The sequence below is a fragment of the Hakea prostrata genome, chromosome 8, assembly GCF_041222555.1.
Source record: "Hakea prostrata isolate BN-2017 chromosome 8, UWA_Hpros_2, whole genome shotgun sequence".
Classification (NCBI taxonomy): domain Eukaryota; kingdom Viridiplantae; phylum Streptophyta; class Magnoliopsida; order Proteales; family Proteaceae; genus Hakea; species Hakea prostrata.
The window spans coordinates 32,919,664-32,944,538 of NC_142607.1; the positions used below are offsets into that span (position 1 = coordinate 32,919,664).

The 24,875-nt window shown below is 39.8% G+C and overlaps 3 protein-coding genes across 3 annotated transcripts; all 3 read left to right on the top strand.

Moving 5' to 3' along the window:
- Positions 1 to 4,992: 4,992 nt before the first annotated feature.
- On the top strand, positions 4,993 to 17,625 carry LOC149007595 (G-type lectin S-receptor-like serine/threonine-protein kinase RKS1). The gene is made up of 6 exons (XM_089167113.1): positions 4,993 to 5,383; positions 5,504 to 5,630; positions 5,763 to 5,916; positions 6,043 to 6,220; positions 17,236 to 17,274; positions 17,384 to 17,625. The coding sequence occupies exons 1-6, from the start codon at positions 4,993 to 4,995 to the stop codon at positions 17,623 to 17,625; spliced, it is 1,131 nt and encodes a 376-aa protein (XP_089023239.1).
- Positions 17,626 to 20,015: 2,390 nt separating this feature from the next.
- Positions 20,016 to 21,292, top strand: LOC149007596 (amidase 1-like). Its single transcript, XM_089167115.1, has 3 exons — positions 20,016 to 20,047; positions 20,890 to 21,042; positions 21,145 to 21,292. Exons 1-3 carry the CDS (start codon positions 20,016 to 20,018, stop codon positions 21,290 to 21,292), a joined length of 333 nt encoding a protein of 110 aa, XP_089023241.1.
- An 867-nt stretch (positions 21,293 to 22,159) lies between these two features.
- LOC149007597 (uncharacterized) lies at positions 22,160 to 24,875 on the top strand. Its single transcript, XM_089164860.1, has 4 exons — positions 22,160 to 22,236; positions 22,823 to 22,912; positions 24,233 to 24,292; positions 24,701 to 24,875. Exons 1-4 carry the CDS (start codon positions 22,162 to 22,164, stop codon positions 24,836 to 24,838), a joined length of 363 nt encoding a protein of 120 aa, XP_089020986.1. The 5' UTR covers positions 22,160 to 22,161; the 3' UTR covers positions 24,839 to 24,875.

Consider the following 24,875-nt stretch of genomic DNA (forward strand, 5'->3'; position numbering starts at 1 on the left):
TTGATCTTCTCCAATGTTATGTAATCACCAACACAGATTTCCACTATCCATGGGTGTGGCCATGGCAATTTTAGATATATAGGCAGATATGGCTCAAGGTGATTAGATTTGACAAATTCAAATCCTATAAATAAGGAGAAAGAAAATTTGTTAAATAATCTAATCCCATTGAGCTGTATCATCCTATATCTGATTAGTGTGATGGAACATTGATAAAGAGTGCAGTTTTTTTTCTTCTTTTTTTGGCATTGTGTGTTGGTTGTTTGAACATATTAATAATCCATTATCATGCAAATGCATCTACAAAGGGTGGTGTATATATATACATATAAAACATGATCATTGGGTTAAAGATGGTTCAGGTTTGGTTTGGTCTGTTTCACTATAATTCAATTAAATCACTTAAAACCAAAATCTTGAACCGTGTATTGTTCTTAATTAAACTAATTCAAAATTGATTCCTGGTTATCGGCACAGATTCTGATCGATAACCTTAAGTAATAAACTCAACTCGTTTCTCTTCATTGGGTCTTCGCTAGTGAAACTCATTTTCTTTTCTGGGTTAAAGCAAGTGAAATTTCAAAATAAGGAATCAAGCAAGACTGATGAATAAGCTATTGGTTCCTCTTTCATCGGATCCTCCTGGATTCTACAGAGCGGCAGCGCAAATTATGAGCTCCAGTGGCAAAGCTTCGACCACCAGATGAAAGTACGTCTTCTGGGCATGAATCTAGGTTTGGATCAGAAGACCGTTTCGCAACAGAAATTTGGTTTCACTGTTGAGAGGTTCTATGTCGATGGTTGGTTTGCAGGGCTTAGCAGCATATCTACCCAATCCCAGCGAGGGCTTCACATTTTCTGTTGTGGGTTACCTTTTGAAAGAAAGATGCATGCCAGGGTGTCATAGAAGACATAGGAATTGGGGGAGTCCGGATCAGCGACCCCGACGCTTCCTGACCACAAAAATCAATGGGGCCCACAGTGAAAAACACTTTTTGGAAAAAAATTAAAAAAAAAAAAAACTTTTTCACCAGTGGGACCCACTGGTTTTCGTGGTTAGGAAGCCATGGGGGAGCACTCTGTGCTTCCCCGACGGGGAGATGATCAGGATTCGGAATTGGGGTATAATTGGCTAGTACTGTCACGGTAATTAATGAGGCAAACTGATCATCTCGAGGTCCCATATATATGGAAGAATCAGAGTAACAACCATTGGAGACTTGTCGCCCATCTTAGACTCCATATCGTAAGGCATTTACCAGATGCGCCATTCTATAAGGCAAGAAGATGATTAGACTACTATGTCTTGTCTTACGAGGAAGGGAAATTGCTTGAGTGCTACACATTGAATGCACAGTATCGTGCTGCCTACAGTCGAGAGGTCGAAACTAAGATCGAGACTTTGATCTTAACTGTTGGTTTCGCAAAAGTTATTTTTACTTGTGTGAAACGAGCTGTCAAATCGACGTCTTGACCCTCCTTTGGATCTCAACTGTACTTTGCACGGTGCTACGCATTAATTACGTAACACTCAAGCAAGACCCACATGGAAAAACCTTGCAATAATAGAAAGTCTACTTAGATATCTCTTTATACACCATTATCTTGATCATACTTTGTCAAAAGCTCTTGGCTTTATTGTTAATACTCGCTGGGTTTTAAAGCAGAGCATGAGAAGAAAGGAAACATCATTTCTCAGGTTGAGCTGATCCATTGGCTCTTGGAGATTGTGTTGTGTTCCCTCTAAATCCACTAGCTGCTGGAGATTGTGCTATGTTCCCTCTCATACACTTATGCTTATTCCTCCTCTTCCAGTTCTGCATCTACGATGCCACCCCCACTTCTCCTTCCAATTACCTAAAACCAACCAAATTAATTACTGATGGACAAATCCTTGTCTCAGCTGGAAACACTTATGCCTTGGGCTTTTTCAGCCCTAGGGATTCTAGTTATAGGTATGCTGAAATTTGGTATTACAAAGTGTTGGGGAAATCCCAATACAAAGTTCCTGAACCTTCCGTGGTTTGGGTTGTTAACAGAGATTACCCTATAAAAAATTCCTCCAGAGTCCTATCCTTGGGTTAGGATGGGAATCTCGTTGTCACTTCCTGTAGCAACCATAAACCTTTCTGGTCTATGAATGTCTCCTTAAGTTCAAGTTCAATTCACGCAGATGCTCTACCAAGCGGTTCTTGTACAATGGTCGACTCAATTTTGCACTCCCAGTTGGTCCCTAGTTCTGTTACAACCTTAACCAACATGTGGAGGGCTCTTATCTCACTCATGGGCATCTTCCAACTTGACCTTTTTTGTAGTAGATATCTATCTACCCAATCCATTCAGGTTTTGATTGGATCTTCTTCTGGTTCCCAATAAGGCAAGTTCTTTGTCAACACTATTCAAATCTATGGGCTCTAAGGCTAAAACATGGACTTCAATTCGGATGGCCCACATCTTCTTTCAGCTAGAGCTTCGGGTACTCGGACCTACAATTCATGTTTCAGTTAGGAACACGGGGGTTATTACATGGTGAATTTGGAACATTAGTTTTCTGTTAACTTTGACTTTGAAATTACCATTTTTCCATGAGGTGAAGGGAAATATAAATTGTTTTATTTTACAAAACTTCATTCAATTTTTTCAAATTTACGAAAAACTCTCACTACCATGGTTGGCAAACCAAACGTACTCGGAGCCATCTTACTCCAGAATGACTAATTTTCGACTTCTGCAGAAAAAACACTGTCCACAGCTTTAATCAGCTCAAAGCAAGTTGAGAGTAAAGACTCGAATCACACAAATGTCATAAACGAAAATGGGAAATGGAGAGTAAAGCGAAAAATCCAAATAAAGAGAAGACAATTTAAACAAATGAGATAGGGAGTTCTTTTATAAATTTGAAAAAAATTAAATCAAGTTTTATAAAATAAAAATAAATTTATATTTCCCTTCACCCCCTTCACCCCATGGCAAAATGGTAATTTCAAAGTGAAAATTAACAGAAAACTACATTGGATTTTTGTAATATTTCAAGTTCTCCAGATTGGACAAACTGAAATATTGGCCACTTAAGCGGGCAAACAAGAGTTTGAAACAACTTAATGAGCAAAATGAAAAAAACTCTATATTCAATTTCCAATTCCATACAATCATGATTATATGAAACATTAACAGGTGTGGGACTTGTGGGAAGAAGAACGAGGATTAGAGATAGTTGATGCATCTATCAAAACTGATAGTTGTTCTACTGACGAAGTTTTAAGGTGAATTCAGGTTGGATTGCTGTATGTGCAAGAAAATGCATCAGATAGACCAACCATGTGTAGTGTTGTTTTCGTGCTAGAGAATGGAAAAAAAATTCTTATGCGTAACCAACCTGCTCTAATTATGAAAACAACTGTTCTCAAGGATTTAGACTCATCTACCATGGGGAATAGGTTCTTGTTCCATAAATGTAGTTACAATGACTGCAATCGAAGTTTCTTAAAGGGGGAAGATTTTTGCATTGTACACTCGTGACCCGTAGAGGTTAGTAATCCATTGTCCTGAAATTATATCCTAAAGAAATCTACATTATGTTTTTCCTTTTTAGCAACAAGAATTACAAATTAATTAGCAACCTTGAGAATTGAAGGGTTGTTTTTCTCCCTCTTATTGTGAGCTCCAGAATTTTTAAATAGCAGATATTCCATTCAATAGGACCAATACGTACCTTATTAACCAATATGTACCTTTCAAAATTTTGTTCTTTTTATAAATTATAATATAAGATTAGTTCTGTTTAGGATTATCCACCTCACTCAAATTTCCAGAGTTCATTTGGAATGGAGATAGCTAGGTGATGCGGCCAAAAATTGTTTAGCTTTCATATTCCTACAAAACAGATGTCAGAGCTCGATCACCTTCCACAATTGGGTAACCACCTCCCAAGGTTAAGTCTGCAATTGAAACATCGAAGAGCTCTAGCTTGATCAGAGCTTTAATTGAATGAACTAATGGAGGGAAATGATTCAGTTTTTTCTCCTGTACGTGATTCCTTAGTTTATATAGATTTTATCTGTTATTCTCGACTGTTAGATGTGTTTATGTTTCTTTCCAGTGGTCGTCCGGTCCTAGGGTTGTTACCCATCTTTCGGAGTTAAGGGTTGTTACCTTTCGTGGCATGATCTTGTCTCCTGAATTCCACGGGAACATGTTTCTTTCCTTAACTATTGGGTTCCTTCTTCTTCACGTTACTTGATGGTTTGATCATTAGACCGACCCCAACCAGAGTTATCAATTTGACTAGAGTAATCGCTTATTTATCCATATCATGAGCCCCTTAAGCCAAGCGATCAGGACAATAGGACCGATGGCTTGGTTTGTTATTTCTTGATCAAGATCACCGAACCTAGTAGGTGAAAGTCCAAACGTCCTCTCGTTTCTTCAAATGTCGCATTTATTACTCTGTCTATGCAATGGTACGCTATTCGAGCCGTATGCCCATCTTATTATCTGTGCCGAAGGCGCCATGTGGCCTTTGAAAGCTGTTACCATCATTACCCTAGCGCGCTCGAACCGTCAGTGATCGTCAGTTGTTGATCTCCATCCAATCTTCTTTGTTGATTATCATCACTCGAACCGTCACTCATCCTCGTCCGTTGATTGAAGCTAATCTCATCCGAACATCATCTCGCCTTTGAGTCTATTTAAACCCTTGTCTTTTCAATTTTCAATTTTCAACTTTCACTTCTCCATTTCATGAATTTGCTTTCACTCAGCGTTTCTAGCATTCCTCCTTGCGATCTCCAGTTCCATATCTTCTAGTTTCAAGCTCCATTCCGTTCAGGATTTAAACAAGTAAGTTCTTCAACCTTTTCTCTTGTTCATTCTTCTATTCTTCCATCCTTCTCTCTTTCTCTATTTGCATTCGAGACCCTTGGCATATATGTTTAAGATTTTAGCTCTTCATTCAGTTTCCCCTAGGACTTTAGATTTTCCCTTCACTCTTCAATGGTCAGCAATAGAACTTCTAATGATGACTTTGTTGATTGTATGATTGATGGGCATGAATCTGCAAATCAAGTTAGCCCTCAGTATCAAACATGCTGGTCCTTTAGGGAATGGTTTAATGGGTGTGTGAGGAAGAGAAGCCTTGGGTGCAGTAAGGGAGATGGGTTCCTAAAGCTTCTAGACACATCCATGGCCCTGGTCAACAAGAATTTGAGTCTCGACGAGTCTAAGGAAGAGTGCTTCAAGAACTACTCTTGCACTGCCTACGCCCCTGCGAATATTACCGGTGGCGGCAGTGGTTGCATCGCTTGGTTCGGCAACTTTATGGACATTCGATATTTTAGTCGTGGTGGCGATTATTTTCACCTACAAGTGGATGCCCTGGATCTAGGTCAACTAATTTCTTATATCAATGAGTTCCTTCTTTCTTTTTTTTTTTTTGGGGGGGGGGGGGGGTGTTTTGGTGGGGGTAGAATATATGATTTGATGATGATGGTTTTATGTGTTGCAGCTAAACATGCAAGAAAAGATGGAGGATTTCTTCACAACAAGCGGACTCTAGTGATTCTTATCGAGTCTCTTGTTCTAGTTGTTCTTCTCTTCGCTACTTTTGTGTACCAACTGCTAAAGGAGAGGAGGTAAAAAAAAATCAATCTTTTTCATGGTTTATTTACTTAGAAAAGTATCAAGCAACTTCCAGTGTCTAATTACAACCAATTAGGAAAAATTGAGAAGCAGAAGCGTAATAGGTTCTTATTTGATTTCATTAGTTCAACAAAAAACTTTATTGGGAATGATAAGCTTCAAGACATTGATTCAAATGCCGAATTGCCATTCGTTGAACTAGAAGTTGTGGCCACTGCCACGGACAACTTCTCTCCCAATAACAAGCTTGGACAAGGCAATTTTGGTGTTGTCTACAAGGTGACTTCTCTTCCCATTCTCCAGTTACTATTTAATTTAGATTAATAGATTGCAAGCATGGTCTACAATACTAAAACCTGGTATTGGTTCAAGGGTTGATTAATTGTTTTTAATCTCAATTTCCAGGGTCGGTTGTTCAATACGAAGCAGATAGCTGTTAAAAGACTATCAAGGAATTTAAGGCAAGGAATTGAAGAGTTTAAAAATGAGGTTCTATTTATTGCAAAACTTCAGCACAGAAATTTGGTTAGCCTTCTTGCTTGTGTCCATGAAGAGGAGAAGATTTTAATCTATGAGTTGATGCGTCCAAAATCTGCTCAGCCCTTAGATCTCCTCGTGATGACCTGCAAAACGAAAGAGTCAGATGTGGCCCGACCGCGGGGGTCGGGAGTCCACCTCCGAAGGCTAAGTCAGTTGATGAACTTAATCACAAACGGCTCTGCTAGAAGCACAGAGCTAAGGAATGAAGAACTGGGAAAGGTGATCTAGATCGTAAGCCTCTTATAGTTTATGTCTACCAGTGTGTATTTGAATCTGTGTCCCTCACCTCGTATGGCAGTGAGGTTTATATAGAGTGTACCTTCAAATCTCCTTCATTGAATGCACTTGAGCTTTCTTCGGTTAGTCGTTGGATCTTAACAATTAGATCTGTTGAGCAATAGACTTCTACTAGTTTGGACTAGTAGAGGACTCCTGAGATAACCTTAAGGTTATGCGATGATTATCCCTTCAATAATGATTAGCCGCAGCCGTCAATTTGAGTCTGCCATCATTAGGGTGATTAACCTAATCCATAAGTTGGATGAGGGCGTGCTTGTAGCTGAATAAGTTTTCTTCCTTAGCAAGCCATCTTACGGATTCGGTTCGCTCGGGAGCGAGTCGATTCCTTTTGTCTCAATCGGAGTCGAGGATCAAACCAAGTATGAACCCGGTTCGATCATATTTTCTCCATATCACGAGCCCCCCAGACCAAGCATTCGGTCAATCCCGAGGGCTTGGTTTTTAACTAGGTTCTTCATCAGGCAATAGTCTCTGCATGTTCCATTAAATGTCATATCACATTTAATGCGGTGGTCACTTTTCCTCGAGCATTGTGAGGGTAATGCCACGTGTCTCCTTGCAGTCAATCTGTCGTGGCTCACGTAACCCAAGCGACGGTTTCCGAACGCCTGTTTCGGATTCGTGAGTTCAAACTTTCAAAATGTCTTCTAATCTCGATCGTCGATTTTGAATCAATCTCGATCGTTCAGATTCTCGAACACTCGTGCGGGTGCTTTAAAAGCGGTTCGTTGTCTTCGTAGGTTTCATTCTTCTTGTCTGGAATTTGAACCTTTGTCGTCTGCTTCGCGCCTTCCTGCTCTCAAGCTTTTGCCTCACTGAATCAGTAAGTTTACTGGTCTTTTTCTTTTTGTACCTTACTGAAACAAGTAATGGCGGATAATAGGGTTTCTCTAGTACCCAGTGTTAGTAATAGTAGTGGTAATGAAGCTTTTGCTTCCCCTCCTTCCGAACAGTCGAATAGTGATAACAAAACCCTAACTGTCCTCTGGCACGAGTTTGCTGAAGTTTCTCAAAAAAGTTTAGAGAGGAAAACCGAAACTCCTTCCGTCCTTCCTGAGTCTGGATCTTCCAAGACTTCTAGGGTAACTGCCGAGTCTTCTAGGCAGCCTCAAACTTCCAGGTTCGATGGCGGACCTGGCTCTGTTCCCTCCGTTTTCAAGGAGGAAACCCTTCTTTCAGCAATCCAAGATTTTGATTTTCCTTCCTCTTATCAGGTTAGGGCTCCCCATCCTGATGAGAGGGTCGATTCAACCCTTTCGGGTGAGTTTTCTCTGTACATAGATGCACTGGAAAACGGGGTTCGCTTTCCCTTTTTTAATCCTTTGTTCTCGGCCGTTACGAATCACGGGACATTTGCCCTGGAATGCTTCTTCCCAATAGCTGGCGTCTCATCATCGGCTTCTTGGGTTTGTGTTTTGAACTTGGCATTACGCCATCTCTTTCTCTCTTTGTGCATTTTCATGTTCTTTCTATCTCCCATCCTCCCGGCTGGGTTTTTCTATCCAAACGCAATAAAGCTGAACTTGATTGGAGGGGCGGCATCCTTGTAAAAGGAACTTGCCCTTCTAACCACAAAAGATGGCGCGAACGATACTTTTTCTGTCAAGCGCCTCCATCAGATCTTAACTTCCCGACTGTCTGGAGGCGGCGTACTTCTTCTTCTGAGAATAACCGAGGCCTTCCCTTATCCAAAGAAGACGAGGCGGCCATCAGGAAGATCAAATCCTTTCCATGGTATCAAGAGATACATGGACTTGAGGTGGAGTATAACTCCATTCTTCAGTACTTGGGCTTGGCTCATTGTGAGCTTCTAACCATCATCCTTTAATTTTACTGAAGTGATACATCTTTAATTCTGACTCTTGCTCTTCTTTGCAGTGCCTCCAAGAATGAATCCCGAAAGCCTGCGAGTGAAGGCCGCTAGGGCCGTTGTGACAGCTGAGCAACGATCGCCTAGAGCCTTGACCGTTGAGCAAGAGGCTTCAGTTCCCTCTCCCGACCCCTCTTACAGGGGTATCAGGAATATCAGGCCCGTGGCTAATGCTTCGGGTAAAGGGAAGAAGCCGATGGTGGAGAGGTCTAATGTCTCCTCCTCCGCCAGAACCAAAAGGAGGCATGTTATAGTTGATGCTTCCTCCCATAAAAAATCCAAGACTTCTGCGGATTGTGAGGAGGTCTTTACCCCCCAGTGGACCCTGAAGTTGACCGACAGGGTGACACAAGATTCCTGAGAAAGCTGCGGAGTGGAGTTCCCTCAGTCTTATTCCTTCTGATCGTCAGGAATTTGAAACCCTGGACGACGTTGCCCTTGTTAGTCAGTCCACAAGGTACCGGTCTTCCTGCTTACTTATTTTTTCATAATCTCTTATGACTTCTTCTGATAATTTCTGCCTTCCCGGGGAATCTTGTGTTGAGCTTCTATCAGCACATGGAAGCATTGAGCTGGGTTGGCTGCAACAGCTCCTTGTTGCAAACCTGTGAAGAGAATTTGGCCAAAGCCAATTCTGAGATAGACCGGCTTACTGCAGCTGCCGAGGAGCTGCAAAGAAAGCACGAGGAAGAAGTGAACTCCCTCAAGGAGGTCCTTAATTCTTCAAAGGCTCGTGCTGTTGCTGTCGAGCACGAGGCCAAGAAGCAAAAAGAAGCTGCCACGTTGTTCGGTGACAGACTGGAATTTCAATGTGCGGAGAACGAAAGATATTTGAAGTGGGCGATTCCTAGCAAGCCCGAGCACATCAAGCCAGAGCTTCGGAAGGATTGTGTTCGGAAGTACCTGAACAGCGTACCTTTCTCCAAACTGTTGGGTGCCTACAACATCCAAGCTTATCGTTTGGGAGCGAATCCTCCTGCTTGCTTCCGTATTCCTCGTACTCCAACAATAACTCTATCAACTTCTGAACAAGTGAGTTTTTTGATTACTCATCTCTTTCCCCTTCCCCCTGAGTAAACTGCACAGTAGTAGTACTTGGGGTTTAGTTAATCGGGTTTGCATATTTGACAGAGAACTAGGGTTTTCCCGTGTTGCTGTTGTTGTTGGGCTTTTGTACTGATACGGCTTTTTCTGTGTATACAGTGGCTCCCAGAATCAATCCGAACTTTATCAGAGCGAAATCTTGTAAGAAAATCGTTCCATCGGCGGTGGTTGGGGCTAGTGAGGGGGTTTCAGCTAGTGAATCCTCCAAGCGTAAGGCGAATGCTGTTGGTGAATCTTCAAGTCAGATTCCCACAGTTTCTATTGATGCCGCCCCTATGCCTCTTCTGCCCTAAGTGATCGCTCGTTCTTCCCAGGAAGATCTGATGAAGGTGTGGTCCCAGCAGGTGTTGCTCCTATTTCCAATTCTAGTGCTTGTTTGGCATCCTCCTTCTCTCCTTTGGATTTGGAGGATTTTGCCACCAGGAAGCGCCGTCGGGTGACAAGTGATGTAGCTCATCCTTCTCTTGATGTAGCTCATCCTTCTCATCCTTCGCCTGAATTAGTGTCAAACGAGTTTGACAGAGCGTTGGAATGGTGCACTGCTACTCGAATGACTTCTGAGAGCGCAGTTCTTTCCAAACTTCCAGATGAGGTCTTTATGAAGTCAATGGTGATGTAAGTCTTTCTTCATTATCTTTTGATTCTGAATATTACTCTTCTGCTCATTTTAACTCGGAAGTTGTTTGCAGGAGTCTTACTGGTAACTTCCACAACCAAGTGGAAGCAGCCTCTAGGCTCAATAGGTTGAGCAATGAAGTTTCCAGGCTTCGGGAAATCTCTGAAGCTAAAGATGCTGAGATTGCTCGCCTTAGGAATCTAGCTTGGGAGTTTGCAGGATAGAAGAATTCGGTGATCGATCGTCTCCGGTCAAACTTGGATGATGCCAGGGAGAAGATTTGGCAATTGGAGCGAGGAGTTGGAAAGTCAGGAGCCAAAGGATCTGAAGCGTTACCTCAAAGGCAAGCTGTCGTTGCTTTGCCTGAATCCCTTCCAACTGATGTTCGCAGAGCCTGCGTCTTCAAGTATTTACACAGTAAGCCCTTTGTTGATATGCTGAATGCTTATAACTTGCAGGCGTACCGGGATGGTGAGAACGAAGTATGGGAATCAATACTAAGGAAGGATCCTCATTTTGATATGACTCCCTACAATGCTGTTTGCCATCCTGAAGTATTTACCAACCTAGGCCTTCCTCCTCCTGACTGGACCAAAAATAAGATTGATCCTCCGCCTTCTGATCCAGATATTATGCATTATCTGGAAGATTCTCTTGTTTATTCTCCCTTGGAAGGATTCAATTATGACGAGCTCACCTTGAATGCAAGTTTGGTCGAGGACCATACTTCTCCTGGACAAGCTGGACAAAGAGTATGAAATTGCGGAGGATTTTATGCATACTGAGATGTTTTTTTGTAATCCTCGTTTCTCCTCTTCTTTTCCTTGAATCCATACCAATGATTGACTCATGTGTTTGTTCTAGCAAAGTTGTGCCGATCTTGTATGACTTCTTAATGATCACCGATGATGACTTTCTTTTTTGACCGAAGATTGTATCCAGCTCTTGTAATCTTATGTTTTGATATTGAGACTAGCCTCTTTTGGTCTTTTGAAGAAATAAGAAGTTAACTTCATCTTGAACTTTGCTCATTTGAATCGCTGTTGCATTAGGTCTTAGTTGTTTGGAACAATGCCTTTACTTAAAGATTTCCAGAGAAATACAATAAGTCTGAGAAGGAACTCACTCGGGTTTTAAATCGATGCCTTGTAGAAGGAACTCACTCGGGTTTTAAACCGATGCCTTTACTTAAGGATTTCCGGAGAAATACAATAAGTCTGAGAATGAACTCACTCGGGTTTTAAACCGATGCCTTAACTTAAGGATAATCCGAAAATTCATTAAGTCTTGAAGGAACTTACTCGGGTTTCAAACCGACGCCTTGTGGAAGGAACTCACTCGGATTTTCATCCGATGCCTTGACTTAAGAAATTCCGAAAAAATTCCATAAGTGTTGAAGGACCCACACGGATTTTCATCCGATGCCTTATAGTTGGATCTTGTTCTTGAATGTGGTGTATGATGCCCCCCAATCAAAAGATAATTTGTTGAAAGCCAATAATTGCATTGATTGAGTTGAAAATGTTTACATCATGAACACCACGATATATGATTGACCCAAGCACGAATTTCTCCACTTTTTTCTCAGTAATTGTTGCCAGTGCACTGGCTTCAATCCATTTCGTGAAGTAATCAATTGCTACTATCAGATATTCCCGTCTGCCTGACGCTTTGGTGAATTTGCCCATGATATCAATTCCCCACATCGCAAAGGGAATGGGATCTAGAATTGAAGTCATGGTTTCCGTTGGGCGCTTCGATATTGTAGCATGAATTTGACAGTTGCCACATCGACGAACATACTCCATAGCAGCCTCTTGGATCTTAGGCCAATATAACCCAAGTCTTAGAATTTTGTGGGCCAGGGCTCGTCCACCCATGTGAGCTCCACAAATTCCTTCATGAACCTCAGCCAAGGCTGATTTTGCTCCTTCGAGACCTATACATCTCATAAGGGGTCCATAATAAGATCTTTTGTATAGTCTCCCATTCTGAATGACAAATCTGGCCGATCGTATTTTGATCAATCTTGCCTCTTTCGAATCCTCAGGTAATTTGTCATCTCTCAGATACTCGATTATCGGATCCATCCAGCAACGCTCTGCTTCAATATAAGAAATTTCTTTCTCATGATAACTTGGAAATGTTATCTCCTCAATGTAGACCGAAGGGTCTAGATTTTTTTCTTTGGCATTGGCTAATCGGGATAGCTCATCTGCCACTGTATTTTCAGTCCTTGGAATCTGAGATATCTTCAAATTCCGAAATTGCTTTTGAAATGCCTGCACTATCTCTTGATATTTCTGCAAGCGTGGTTCTTTAATACCATACTCCCCCTGGACTTGGTTGACTATAAGTTGAGAGTCACTATAAATAGTAACATCTGCAATAGAGAATGCTTTTGACAACCGAAGTCCAGCTATCAGAGCCTCATATTCTGCTTCGTTATTACTTGCTTCGAATGCAAATCTCAAAGCATATCGAATAATAAATCCTGCTGGACTCTTTAATAGAATTCTAGCTCCTGCTCCATCTTTATTACTCGAACCATCCACATATACTTCCCAAGTGGTTGGTATAATGGGATCCTCGATGGTGGGTTCCACCGGTGCAATAGTTTCTACTACAAAATCAGCTAGCGCCTGAGCTTTGATTGCGGTCCTGGGCTTAAAGCTCACTTGGAACTCGCTGAGTTCAACCGACCAGGACACCATCCTTCTAGATAAATCAGGTTTATTAAGAACTTTACTGAGAGGAAAATTTGTAAATAACTCAATTGGATGAGCCTGGAAATATGGCCTTAGCTTCCTGGCGGCCATCATGAGAGCCAGAGCCTGCTTCTCAATCTGCGAATATCGTATCTCCGCATCTAGCAATATGTGACTCACATAGTAAATCGGCCATTGTTTTTTATCTTTCTCACGAACAAGTACTACACTGACCGCTGAAAGGGACGTAGCTAGATATAGCTGTAATATTTCCCCCTTCTCTGGTTGGGACAAGATCGGCGGTTGTCCGAGTGCTTCTTTTAATTCCTCAAAAGCTTTCTGGCATTTTTCAGTCCATTTTGCTTCCTTGCTGCCCCTCAAATCTTTGAGTGCCTTGAAGAACGGCAAACACTTTTCTCCAGACTTGGAGATGAAATGATTCAAAGCGGCAACTCTCCCTGTTAAACACTGCACATCACGAACAGTTTTGGCAGCCTCCATGTCAACCAAAGCCTGTATTTTGGCAGGATTAGCCTCAATTCCCCTCTGTGATACCATGAAGCCCAAAAATTTGCCTGAAGAAACTCCAAAGGCGCACTTTTCTGGATTCAGCTTCATTTGATATTTTCGCAGTACTGAGAATACCTCAGTTAAATCTGCAATATGATTTGCTTTTGTAAAGCTCTTCATAAGCATGTCGTCAACATAAGCTTCAACATTCTTCCCTATCAAATCTTTGAAAATCTTGTTGACGGCCCTCTGATATGTAGCTCCTACATTCTTCAGGCCAAATGGCATGATTTTATAATAGTAGCTTTCACGATCAGTCATGAAAGCCGTGAACTTCTCATCTTCCTTATTCATAAGGATCTGATTATACCCTGAGTAGGCATCCATGAAACTTAGAGTTTCATATCCTGCAGTTGCATCTATCAAGAGGTCAATCTGAGGTAATGGATAACAATCTTTAGGGCAAGCCTTGTTGAGATCTGTGTAGTCTGTACACATCCTCCACTTCCCATTCGCCTTTTTTTACCATTACCACATTAGCTAACCAAGTTGGGCATTCAATTGGTTCTATGAAACCAGAATTCTTCAGTTTTTCAACTTCCCCCCGAACGGCTTCATACTTTTTTTCAATGGAGAAATTTCTCATTTTCTGTATCATTGGTTTCACCTTCGGATCTATCCAGAGTTTATGCTCTGCGACAGCCCGATCGATTCCTGGCATGTCTTTAGCAGACCATGCAAAATATGTCATTATTCTGTTGAAGAAATAACTTCAACTCATCTTTGAATTCCTCCAGCTGTTCAGACCCGATATAAGTAATCTTCTTCTTATCCTCGGTACACAGTTGGATTTGCTCCAGCTTCTCCACTGGTTCGGGCCTTTGCATTTTTGCTTCTTCCCGATCATCTCGAACTTCTATAGGTAGGGCAGTCACCTTCCTCGGGCCCTCCTTGTCTTTTAAATAGGCAACGTAACATTGCCGAGAGATCCTCTGGTCAGAGGAAACTTGACCGATTCCCATATCAGTCGGGAATTTTATCTTCAGGTGTTTTGTCGAAACAATAGCACCTATCTTAGATAAAGATGGTCGCCCGAGGATAACATTATAAGCTGGCAGTTCCCGAACCACCAAAAAATTGATTCGGACGGTTGTTTCCTTAGGAAAACTTCCAATAGATAAGTCTAACTAGACAGATCCTTCCGCCACCGCAGATGATCCTGCAAAACCATATAGATGCGTGGATGAAGGCTCCATCAAGTCCTCATCCACCTTCAGCTTTTGATACACTTCATAAGAAATTATGTCAGCTGCAGACCCTGTATCAACCAAAACTCTATGCACTTCCCGGCGTGCAATCTCTACCTTGATGACTATGGCATCATCATGAGGTTAACAAACGCCTCTTTCATCCTCCTCGCCAAAGGTGATAGAATCTTCACCATTCGGCTTCTTTCGCTTCTGCGTCTCTCCAGTTCCGACAAATTTGGATTTTGTTTTCAAACTTCGGAGTGATTCGGGCTCTGGTCCTCCGAAAATGGTAAGGATCGGTGACCGAGTAGCTTCAATCACCTCCTTGCCCTTCTTAGAATTCGGAGCCTCCCTTGATCGTTCTGAACTAACCGAACGATCCCTTTTAGGGGCAGCCGCGCATGGCTCACGTGGCTCCTCCCTTCTTCTGCTAACAAAATTGGACAAGTGTCCCTGAGATATTAATCTCTCAATATCTGCTTTCAGATGACGACAATCATTTGTATAATGATCATAGTCCTTGTGGAATCGGCAATACTTTTCTCGATCATGCTGCTCTCTAGGTTTCAAAAGAATTTTAGGTGGCCACTTCAAAATATTTTTCCCTTTGATGATATTTAGAATATCAGCCCGAGGAACATTCAATGGAGTATATTCACTTTTACCGGGAGACCTCTGGCACCAAGCCTGAGATTTTCCAACCCGATCGAGACATTTTTCTTTGGCTTCTGCTTCTGCTCAGGAGCCTTCTGTTCCTTATTGGAGACTTTGTTATCTCCTTGGCGCACATCTAGGATCTCCATGAGTTCGGCCTGCTTCTGGCATCTCTGTACCAACTCAACATAAGTTGCAGGCATATCCTGTAGTAATAACTCTAGGAGTTTCCGGTTAGTGAGTCCAGTGAATAGAGCAGTTTTGGCTACTTGCTCATCCAAATTTTCTATCTCCATCGTTACTTTGTTGAATCTTTTCAGAAACTCTCTGATCGATTCGCTTTTTCCTTGTCTAACAGTGAACAAGATTTCTTTCGTTTTCTTGACCTGTATTCCACTCTGGAATCGCCCTATGAATTTGCGCGTTAACTCATCGAAGTTTACAATACTTCCAGATGGGAGGTTCGAAAACCACTTTTGTGCCGCTCGGTTAAAGATGAACCAAAAACTCTGCATAAAATTTCATCAGAATTACCTGAAACTGCCATGGTTTGCTGATAATAGCCAATGTGGGCCGTTGGATCTCCGAAGCCATCGAATGTAGAAAATGTAGGCAAACGGAAGTTATGGGGAAACTGATATTTCGCAATTGGCTCAGCAAAGGGGGTCTTCCGAATGGCTGAGTAAATACCCTCAATTATCCTTCCCTTAGCCAACTGCCCTAACTTTTGATTGATGTAGGCCAATTCTTGACCAATCTGGGTCGGGTGATCTTCAGCAATATGATCACGACCTCGATTAACACGATCTTCACGAGCTATTCGATCATCACGAATGGCCCGTCCCTCACGAACATTCCGCTCATCGCGAACTGCCCGATCATCACGAACGGTTCTTCTGACTGTTGGTGAGTGAGTTCTCACCCCTGTATCAAACCTTGTATTTGAATCGGTTGTACTTTCCTGCGGTCTGTCGAACCGATCGTCTCGCCTAGGTTGATCGTCAATTCTCCTAGGTCCTCGGTCATCTTCACGAAAGTTCTGATCGATATTCTGGTCTTCAGCCAATCTTTGATCACGTGGCAGCGCACTCCTCCCTGAATCACGATGATCAAGTTCTTGTGTGGTAAAACCACTCGTCTGGTGAGTACGCGGAGTGCTTGGCTCACCTCCAAGAGTTGAATCTTCACCTGATTCAATTGATCTTGGAATGTATCTGGAGGATTATGTCCTCCCTGACCACCATCTACCTCAATAGGATGTTGGCTTCCCTGGGGAACGGCTGGATTGTTCACTCCAGGAATCTTAACACCGGAATCGCGCTGTGCAGCGGCTGCTTCCGATCTAGTCACCATGGCTTTACAAGTCTTTCCCACAGACGGCGCCAAATGACGCGTCCAAAATCTGCTCAGCCCTTAAATCTCCTCGTGATGACCTGCAAAACGAAAGCGTCAGATGTGGCCCGACCGCGGGGGTCGGGAGTCCACCTCCGAAGGCTAAGTCAGTTGATGAACTTAATCACAAACGGCTCTGCTAGAAGCACAGAGCTAAGGAATGAAGAACTAGGAAAGGTGATCTAAATCGTAAGCCTCTGATAGTTTACGTCTACCAGTGTGTATTTGAATCTGTATCCCTCACCTCGTATGGCAGTGAGGTTTATATAGAGTGTACCTTCGAATCTCCTTCGTTGGATGCACTTGAGCCTTCTTCGGGTAGTCGTTGGATCTTAACAGTTAGATCCGTTGAGCAATAGGCTTCTACTAGTTTGGACTAGTAGAGGACTCCTGAGATAACCTTTAGGTTATGCGATGATTATCCCTTCGATAATGATTAGCCGCATCCATCAATTTGAGTCTGCCATCATTAGGGTGATTAACCTAATCCATAAGTTGGATTAGGGCGTGCTTGTAGCTGAATAAGTTTTCTTCCTCAGCAAGCCATCTTACGGATTCGGTTCACTCGGGAGCGAGTCGATTCCTTCTGTCTCAACTGGAGTCGAGGATAAAACCAAGTATGAACCCGGTTCGATAATATTTTCTCCATATCAGAGTTCATGCCCAATAAAAGCTTGGATTCTTTCATTTTTTGTATGCTTAACTCTATTTAACTAGTTTGAAAATTTTATCTCTTCTTCTCTTGTTATTATTATTGTCTAGTTCATTTAATTAAAACTATTTCATGTAATGCTTTGGATAGATGATAGTAAGAAGGCACTGCTTGATTATAGTGAACGATTTGAAATCATAGTGGGAATTGCTTGCAGTGTTCTTTACCTTCATAAAGACTCTAAGCTGAAAATCATTCATAGAGATCTGAAAGCTAGGAATGTATTAGTAGACAAAGAGAGAGATGAAACCAAAAATTTAGATTTTGGTATGGCGAGAATTTTTGGAGGAAATCAAGAACAAGAAAATACATGCAAAGTTGTTTGGACATAGTAAGTTTTTCAGTCCTTCTCAAAACACAAAGAAAGAGAGGGAGTAGCCCAGTTCAAAAATTCTGCACAATGTTTCTCATGTTTCTAAGTAAATGACGATCTTTCCCTTCTCCAAAAAGCCATTTTTTAGAAGGTGCCTGTAAAAATGAGAGAAAAAAAAGAAATTAAGCAATCACGCACAACATATGAGAAACTTAACGTGATCTGGCAAAAATGATTAAAACCACCTAGCAGAATCTGAAAATTTTCTATTCATCAGAAGATAACTTCTTCAACTCTCTAGCAGAATCTGAATATTTTCTATTCATCAGAAGATAACTTCTTCAACTCTCTAGCTTAGCTTGAATGTTATATGGGGTCTTAGTGCTTCTCTCCAGCCTCCTTTCAAGATCGGTGTCCCCCCCCTTCCCCTTTTTCTCTCCTCTTGTATATTGTTTCCTCTTCATAAGAGGTCTTCTAAAATTAGAGTCCCTTTTGTTTTAGGGTAAACATATACATATAGTTCATTTCGTTGGATGGATTTTGTGGCTTTCAAATGCATAGTTGCAACTAAGGAATGGCAACATATGTGTATATATCATATCATACCAAACTATTATGAAAAAGACTGAGTTTTGTTTTAGTATACTTTTTATTGGACTAAAATATCTTTGCTTGACTTTGACAAGTATATCCTCTAATCGTATACCATCTCAAGAGATACATTTCTTTAATAAATTTTAGCTTTCTAAATTTGGTTAGACCAAATGGTTCTCTAAAACATTCAAAAATCCATTTGATGAAAGTCCTTCGAAGTAACATTTGTCTTCTTCTGAAATTTGGTTTTTCAACAAATTTCTTTTTCAAGACTTCAAGAAAAATTTTACTTCGAAACTCTAAGGTTGGAAAAATATTAATTCTCATTAAATCTTCTACTCTATCCAAATGATAATTTTGCAAGAAGTCATCTAAAAAATTCAAAGATGTATTCTCAAGGGCATCAAAAGGACACTCACATTTGCTTTTTTCTTTTTTTAGAAATTTTCTATCCTTCCCTATATTTGGTTTCTCTGTATTTTACTCCCCTCTTACCTATGAATTCTCCAAAAAAGTGAATAATATTACCTCTTCTTCCTTCGTATTTCAAAAACAACTAGATTATCCTTGTTTTTATCCTTTTAATCAATAATATCTTGTTCTTTTTTTATTTTCTTTTATTTTTTAAAAGTAAATATCATTCACCTCCCTTCTTGTTTACCAATTGGCACTTGCACTCTACTTCGAAAGGTATCAAACACATCTCTTTTGTTACACATCTCTTTTGTTAACTATTATTTTCACCATTAAACATTTTTCTTAAATTCCAAATTACCTAAATTGTAAGAGTTTTTTACATGTGGGTTCCCTTAGAGCAATATATTACGCGTGTGTCCTAACCAGATTAACATCACTAGTTCCTGTTAAGTATATTCAAATTTCAAACGTAAAAGGACCAAAATTCCCTTCAAGTGTTATTTTATTTTTTGTCATTTTTTTGGATATACATATTTTTCAACCATTTATAATTAACGGTTAATAACCAATTATCTCTTTTTAAAACCATATACTAACACAATGTATTAAATAATATGAGGGGCACTTTAGTCCATTCATGTTTGAAATTTGAGTATACTTAACGGCGGCTAATGATGTTAGTTTGCTTGGGACCCATACATAATATATTGCATTAAGGGAACCCAACATTAATTTATGTTCCACTAAAGAGACTCACACGTAAAAAAACTCTACTTGAGATATTTTGGTTTAAACCCCAAATTACCCTCGATTACCCATCATTTAAAACCTTAAATCACTCTCAATTAAATTATTGTTAAAATCCCGAAATACCCTCAATTACCGTAGAGTTAAAAACCTAATTTATCCTCAATTAATTTTGTTTGTAAAACGTCAAAATACCCATAGGTTTCTTTAATTTAGATGTTTTTCTTGAGAGAAAAAAATGAAAAAAAAAAAAAAAAAACCCTAACGAAGACGTATTTTAAATTTCCTTTCCTTTTTTTTTTTTTTTTTCCTTAATGAAATTGAAACCTCTAGATCAAAAGAACATAAGGTTAATTTGGAGTTTTAAGAAAAAACTGATTGAAAGTCATTTAGAGTTTAACTACTAAGGTAATTAACGGTATTTGGGGAGGGAGAGGGGTTCGGAGGGTAATTTGAGATTTAAATGTTGTTTGGAGTTTTAGGAAAATATTTAATTGTAAAAGTAGAATTTAACTAAAAATTTAATGGAAGGATGATATTTCATACCAGTTCTAGGTAAGAGAGGAGATAAGTGATATTATCCAATTAAGAGGGGGTTCTAGTGCAATTTGGTAAACTAAGACTTATTTCTTTTTTTAATAGGACTCCGTTATGAATGTTATAATTTTCTTTTTTGAGAAGAGGTTTGTTTGCAATTTTCCTAAGGTTCTGCGTAATTAATGCGCAGGACCGTCAAGCCGGCCGTCCGATCTAATCGGACGGCTGACTTCATTTTAACAATAAAATAATCTAAAATACTCAAATCCTTGTTTAAAACATCGGTTTTGTTTGATGGTTCGGTCCAGCACAACCCAACTGTTCAAGTTGGGCGGTTCGACTCAATTGAGAGGGATACATTTTATATACAATCCAAAACAGTATATACGATTTCAAATTTTGATTTCAAAATGTACAATTTTCAAAATCTTTTGAAAAGCACAAAACCCAAACGGTAAGAAACCAAACCTCATTTCGTGATATCATAGAAGCTCTAACGCATCTTGGAGAAGAAGAAAAAGAAGCAACAGGTTGAACAAGAATCTTCTTTCTCTTGAAGCATTTTTGTTTGCTACATCTGATATCGATCGAAGTTTGCATCTTGGAGAAGAAGAATAAGCAGCAGCTTGAACAAGAATCCAACTCGTTCCAGCGTTTTTCGGTTTACCCCTGATTTCGTGTTACATCGTCGTATTGAGCTTTCGATCGAGGCTGTAACGGAGAAGAAGAAGAAGTAGCCTGAAACAACAACTTGAACAAGAAGAAGCCCTAGTTTGGGTACTCGTTCTAGCGTTTGGAGCTTTCATGGAGAAATTCGTACTAACTCCTCCAACTGCTTCTACTGAACTCCAAGGCCTTACTTTTCAAAAACATGTCTAACTCTTTTCTCTCTTCGTTTACTTCTTTTGACTTCTTTCATTTTTCTTTAACTTGTCTATTCATTTGCAATTTCTGAACTGGTCTTGAAATTTTGGGTTTATGTGAACAGATTTAATGTTGAAGGGTATGTGACTAGATTTGGTCATCCGGATTGGGCCAAGACCCACTCGGCTGCTGTATCAACTGCTCCCGTTGTTACAGCTCTCTTGAATGCTGGTGCCACATCTGTTGGTAAAACCGTCTTAGATGAATTGGCCTACAGGTATGTTCCATTTATTTATTTTTTATTTGAACAATTTCTGGGATGAAGAGTTGTTCATGTTTTATGTTTAATATTTTGTTGCCTTTTAGTTTTTGATTGCAGTCTCAATGGGGAAAACATACACTATGGAACACCTGTTAATCCTTCTTTCCCATATCAGATTCCTGGAGGATCTTCAAGTGGGTCTGCTGCAGCGGTGGCAGGGAACCTTGTAGATTTCTCCTTAGGTCCGAAACATTTACTCCCTTGAGATATTATCATCTTGCTTTTTCTTTCCCCCTGATGGAGGTTCTCATACAAACCCTTCTTGTACTATTGGCGTTTTCCTTCCAGGCACGACCTTTGGAGGAAGTGTAAGAGCCCTGCAGCATACTGTGAATTTTAAGGGATTCGGCCTTCGCATGGTGTTGTTCCCATTAGTGGTGTTGTTCCTAATTCACAAAGTTTTGATACAATTGGTGAGTTGCTAATACGGATTTTCAATCTTTTTTTCCTGTTATGTATACTTTTTTTTGTGATATATTTTTAAGAAACGCTTTCATGGTCTATGTCGAAGCATGTTTACTTAAATCCTGTTAATAACATTATTATAACTAAAAGTCAGATAATCGATGGGTGCAAGAAGCTCACATTCATATGGTATTCTCTTGTCATTGCCAACATCCTGTTGTGCTAACCAAAGCAGTCTATGAATTCTGAAACCTTTGTAGTTGTCACAGAATGTAGGCAATTCAAGGCTTTTTAGAGTTTTTTTATATTTTATTTTTACTTTTATTTTTTCCTCCCTCCTATTTTTTATTTTTTGGGGGGGGGGGGGGGGGGGGGGTTGAAACCAAGGGGACAAGGCATCATCTAGGCATCACCAAAGTGCCTGGACACCCAGGTGATGTGTTGCAGCTGTCAAACATCAACGGCAGCAAGCTGGATACTTCTAATTTGATCACATAATTTGATAGAAGTTTGTAGAACCATCTATATTTTCCTTTTACTTGAAAGATTTTTTTTCTTCTCAGTATACTAACTCTGAATTTTGTACTTTTCTGGTATTTGCAGTTGATTGATTGTCTAATGGATACTAGTTCCTCAGTTAGATATCAAGTTAGAAAGATTTTTCAGTTAATGAAGTTACCAGATCTGGAGATGTTTGCATCATTAATTCACGGCCTATTATCCAATTTGGAAAAATACCCACAGGTGTGATGATCTGTTGCTTATTCTGTGCCATTTCTTCTTGTAGCTTGCTACCATCTTGGCTAATGGTTTCACTCTTGGTTCTTTTGCTTGTCTCATTTTCTTTTCATGTCTTCATTGTGGCCATTGCAAAATTTGGTACAGAAAGTCACACCATTAGATACTCTCCTTTATGATTTTGTGTTTTCATTGAAAAGTAAGGGAAAAATTTTGGCATATATTTAATATATAACCATATTTTCAAATTTGTTAGTTTTGAATTGAATTGTAGATCAGCTATGGAAAAAATGGAAAATCAAATATAATGATATGGAAATTTTGAAAAAGTTAAGAATGGCACAACTGAGGTATAAAATATGTGAATCATCCTGAACTTTGAAAAATATGTGGTCTGCTATGTACTTTTAGAAAGAATATAGCATAAATTTAGGAATTCTCTACCTATGGTCAGGACAAACTGTTCATTTGCTAGCTTTTTATTTTTCTGATCAATTAAAGTTTTGCCTAATTATAAGTGAACAAGTGTTACTTCTCCTACTAGTTCTAATAATACATGATCTCCTCCCACCCCCTGATTTTTCTTTTCCAGGATGAAGATGATATCTGGTCTATTTTATGTAATACCGGTGGAATTCATGGAAATTTTGCTGTCAGCTTTTTGAAGGATGTTGCTCATGAGGTTGTAATCTCCTCTCATCAATCTTAATCTCCTGATCAATTGCAAAATTGAAACAATTTTCTGTCCAGGAGTATGAGATTCTTGTTTTTGTATATCTATTCTTATTAATACAAGGGAGCATATATGTATTTTCTTATGGGAGAATATAGACACACTCACAGGAGTGTTGGTGTAGCCACATTCCTGGGTAGGATTCTTTTTGCCTTTGGGTTTATTATTAGGAGCAAAACTTCACTTGAGGATCTCGTACAAGAAGCAATCAGTAAATGGTATATATTCTGCGAAGGGTATCCTGGCTATTTGTGTGGCCATAGTTCTCAAGGCGCTGGATGTTGAAAAGTGAGGGTCAAAATAGATACATACGAGATCAATGGTTAATACTTACCTGTACTTTTAAGACTCGCTTATCTCTTCTTTTTTCTCTCCCCTAAGTTGCTAATGACTAGTGCTCATTTGAAATATTTAGTAACAGAATTAAAGAACCACTAGTTGATAGCTATTATATCTCTTCATCGTCTTGTTAATTCTTTTCTTGAGTAATACCTTACTCCACAACAGGCTGCTTGTAGATTGGACTCTACTAGATACTCTTAGGGTTACTAATGGGGGACAGAATAGAGAAGAAAGAAGGATAAAGAAGATAGGGGGAACAAGGGGAAACCTCAACAATCAGATGAAGAGCGGGGAAGCTGGAGAAGACCACTCATAAGAAGAAGAGAAGAGGATATCGATTGCTGAACCAATAGACAGTGTAAATCTGTTTTATGAATTTTAATCATATCTGTGTTTCTCTGTTGGAATAGTTAATTATCTAATTTGCATAGATTTTGTCTAGCAATGTATTTTCTTTATAGGCCTTGGGTTTAGCCAACATTCAAAATAAAATAGCAATTTGCATTTGGTTTGATGGTCAAGACTGATGTATGTTGTATTAGACTATAGAGGGCTTTGTGGTCAAGTCCTTACAATGAATATTAAAGTTTAGAGGATGGTTCCTTGGAAAAAATGGTAATGTCATTTGCAAAATGCATCCCACTTTGTCATTAAGGCTTAACTATGTAACATGGACCCGTTAAGAAAAAGGAAAGAAAAAAGCTATGTAGCATGCAGGCTTTAAGTTTGTGGTTGGCCGGAAATTCAAGTTACTGTTTTGTAATAAAAGAAGCTTCACCGAGTGAAGCTCTTTATGAAATAAGTTCTGGATTACATTTTACGTGTCAATAAAATGAAAATTACTTCCAATAAAAAATTTAATGGATGCGACTTATATGGTGGCTGTTTCTAATTGACGCTTTTGCTTATCTTTGGTAATTATTGCAGTTGGATGTAATCGAGATTCTTCTAAAGGGATGTGATGCAGTGGAGAGCTATGTGAAGGAGGTGAAGACTTTTGTATCTTATCTGTTTTTACAGGTCATTGATTTGGTGTGATTGAGTTGTTTAAACTAATACATAGGACTCATATGCTTTCTTGTTTCCTTTAAGATTTGGGTCCTTATTCAACTTCAAGTGCACCAATTTCTCATTTTTTAAAGACGCTATGAATTTCCATTATGTAATCCATTCAGAAAACCTTCCCATAAACATTCACCTTTGCGGGCCATTTTTTTTTTTAATATATTGCAATCCCAATAAGTTACCTCAACTAGGTTCTGTCTGTCCATCCATTAATTCAGAGGAATTTTTTCTACGACTTTCCACAAATATGCAATGAACCAATTTTCCAGAAAAGCCAATTCATTTCTCTTGCTTATATTTGTTTGTCTGCTATTTCAATTTTTCTGGCAGTGCAAGAAGCTAGTTTTCGAATATGGACCTCTGTTGATGGACAATGCGGAGCAATTCCTTGAAATGACAGATATATGTACTATGCTCCATGCATGTACAACTTCAGATAATGGGGTTGGAGAAGCATCTTTTGTTTGACCATGCTGTCTGAATCTTAAAGCTCGAAGCAAAGATT

What these genes read in the sequence shown, in the direction of transcription:
- LOC149007595 (XM_089167113.1), top strand. Translation starts at nt 4,993, where the DNA reads ATGGTCAGCAATAGAACTTCTAATGATGACTTTGTTGATTGTATGATT. An exon ending in CAACTGCTAAAGGAGAGGAG is followed by an intron (nt 5,631 to 5,762) that starts GTAAAAAAAAAT and finishes TGATTTCATTAG; the next exon opens with TTCAACAAAAAACTTTATTG. An exon ending in CTTGGATTCTTTCATTTTTT is followed by an intron (nt 17,275 to 17,383) that starts GTATGCTTAACT and finishes TGCTTTGGATAG; the next exon opens with ATGATAGTAAGAAGGCACTG.
- LOC149007597 (XM_089164860.1), top strand. Translation starts at nt 22,162, where the DNA reads ATGAAGTTACCAGATCTGGAGATGTTTGCATCATTAATTCACGGCCTA. An exon ending in ATTTGGAAAAATACCCACAG is followed by an intron (nt 22,237 to 22,822) that starts GTGTGATGATCT and finishes TTTCTTTTCCAG; the next exon opens with GATGAAGATGATATCTGGTC. An exon ending in TGGAGAGCTATGTGAAGGAG is followed by an intron (nt 24,293 to 24,700) that starts GTGAAGACTTTT and finishes TTTTTCTGGCAG; the next exon opens with TGCAAGAAGCTAGTTTTCGA.
- LOC149007596 (XM_089167115.1), top strand. Translation starts at nt 20,016, where the DNA reads ATGAATGTTATAATTTTCTTTTTTGAGAAGAG. An exon ending in ATTTTCTTTTTTGAGAAGAG is followed by an intron (nt 20,048 to 20,889) that starts GTTTGTTTGCAA and finishes TTATGTGAACAG; the next exon opens with ATTTAATGTTGAAGGGTATG. An exon ending in TTAGATGAATTGGCCTACAG is followed by an intron (nt 21,043 to 21,144) that starts GTATGTTCCATT and finishes TTTTGATTGCAG; the next exon opens with TCTCAATGGGGAAAACATAC.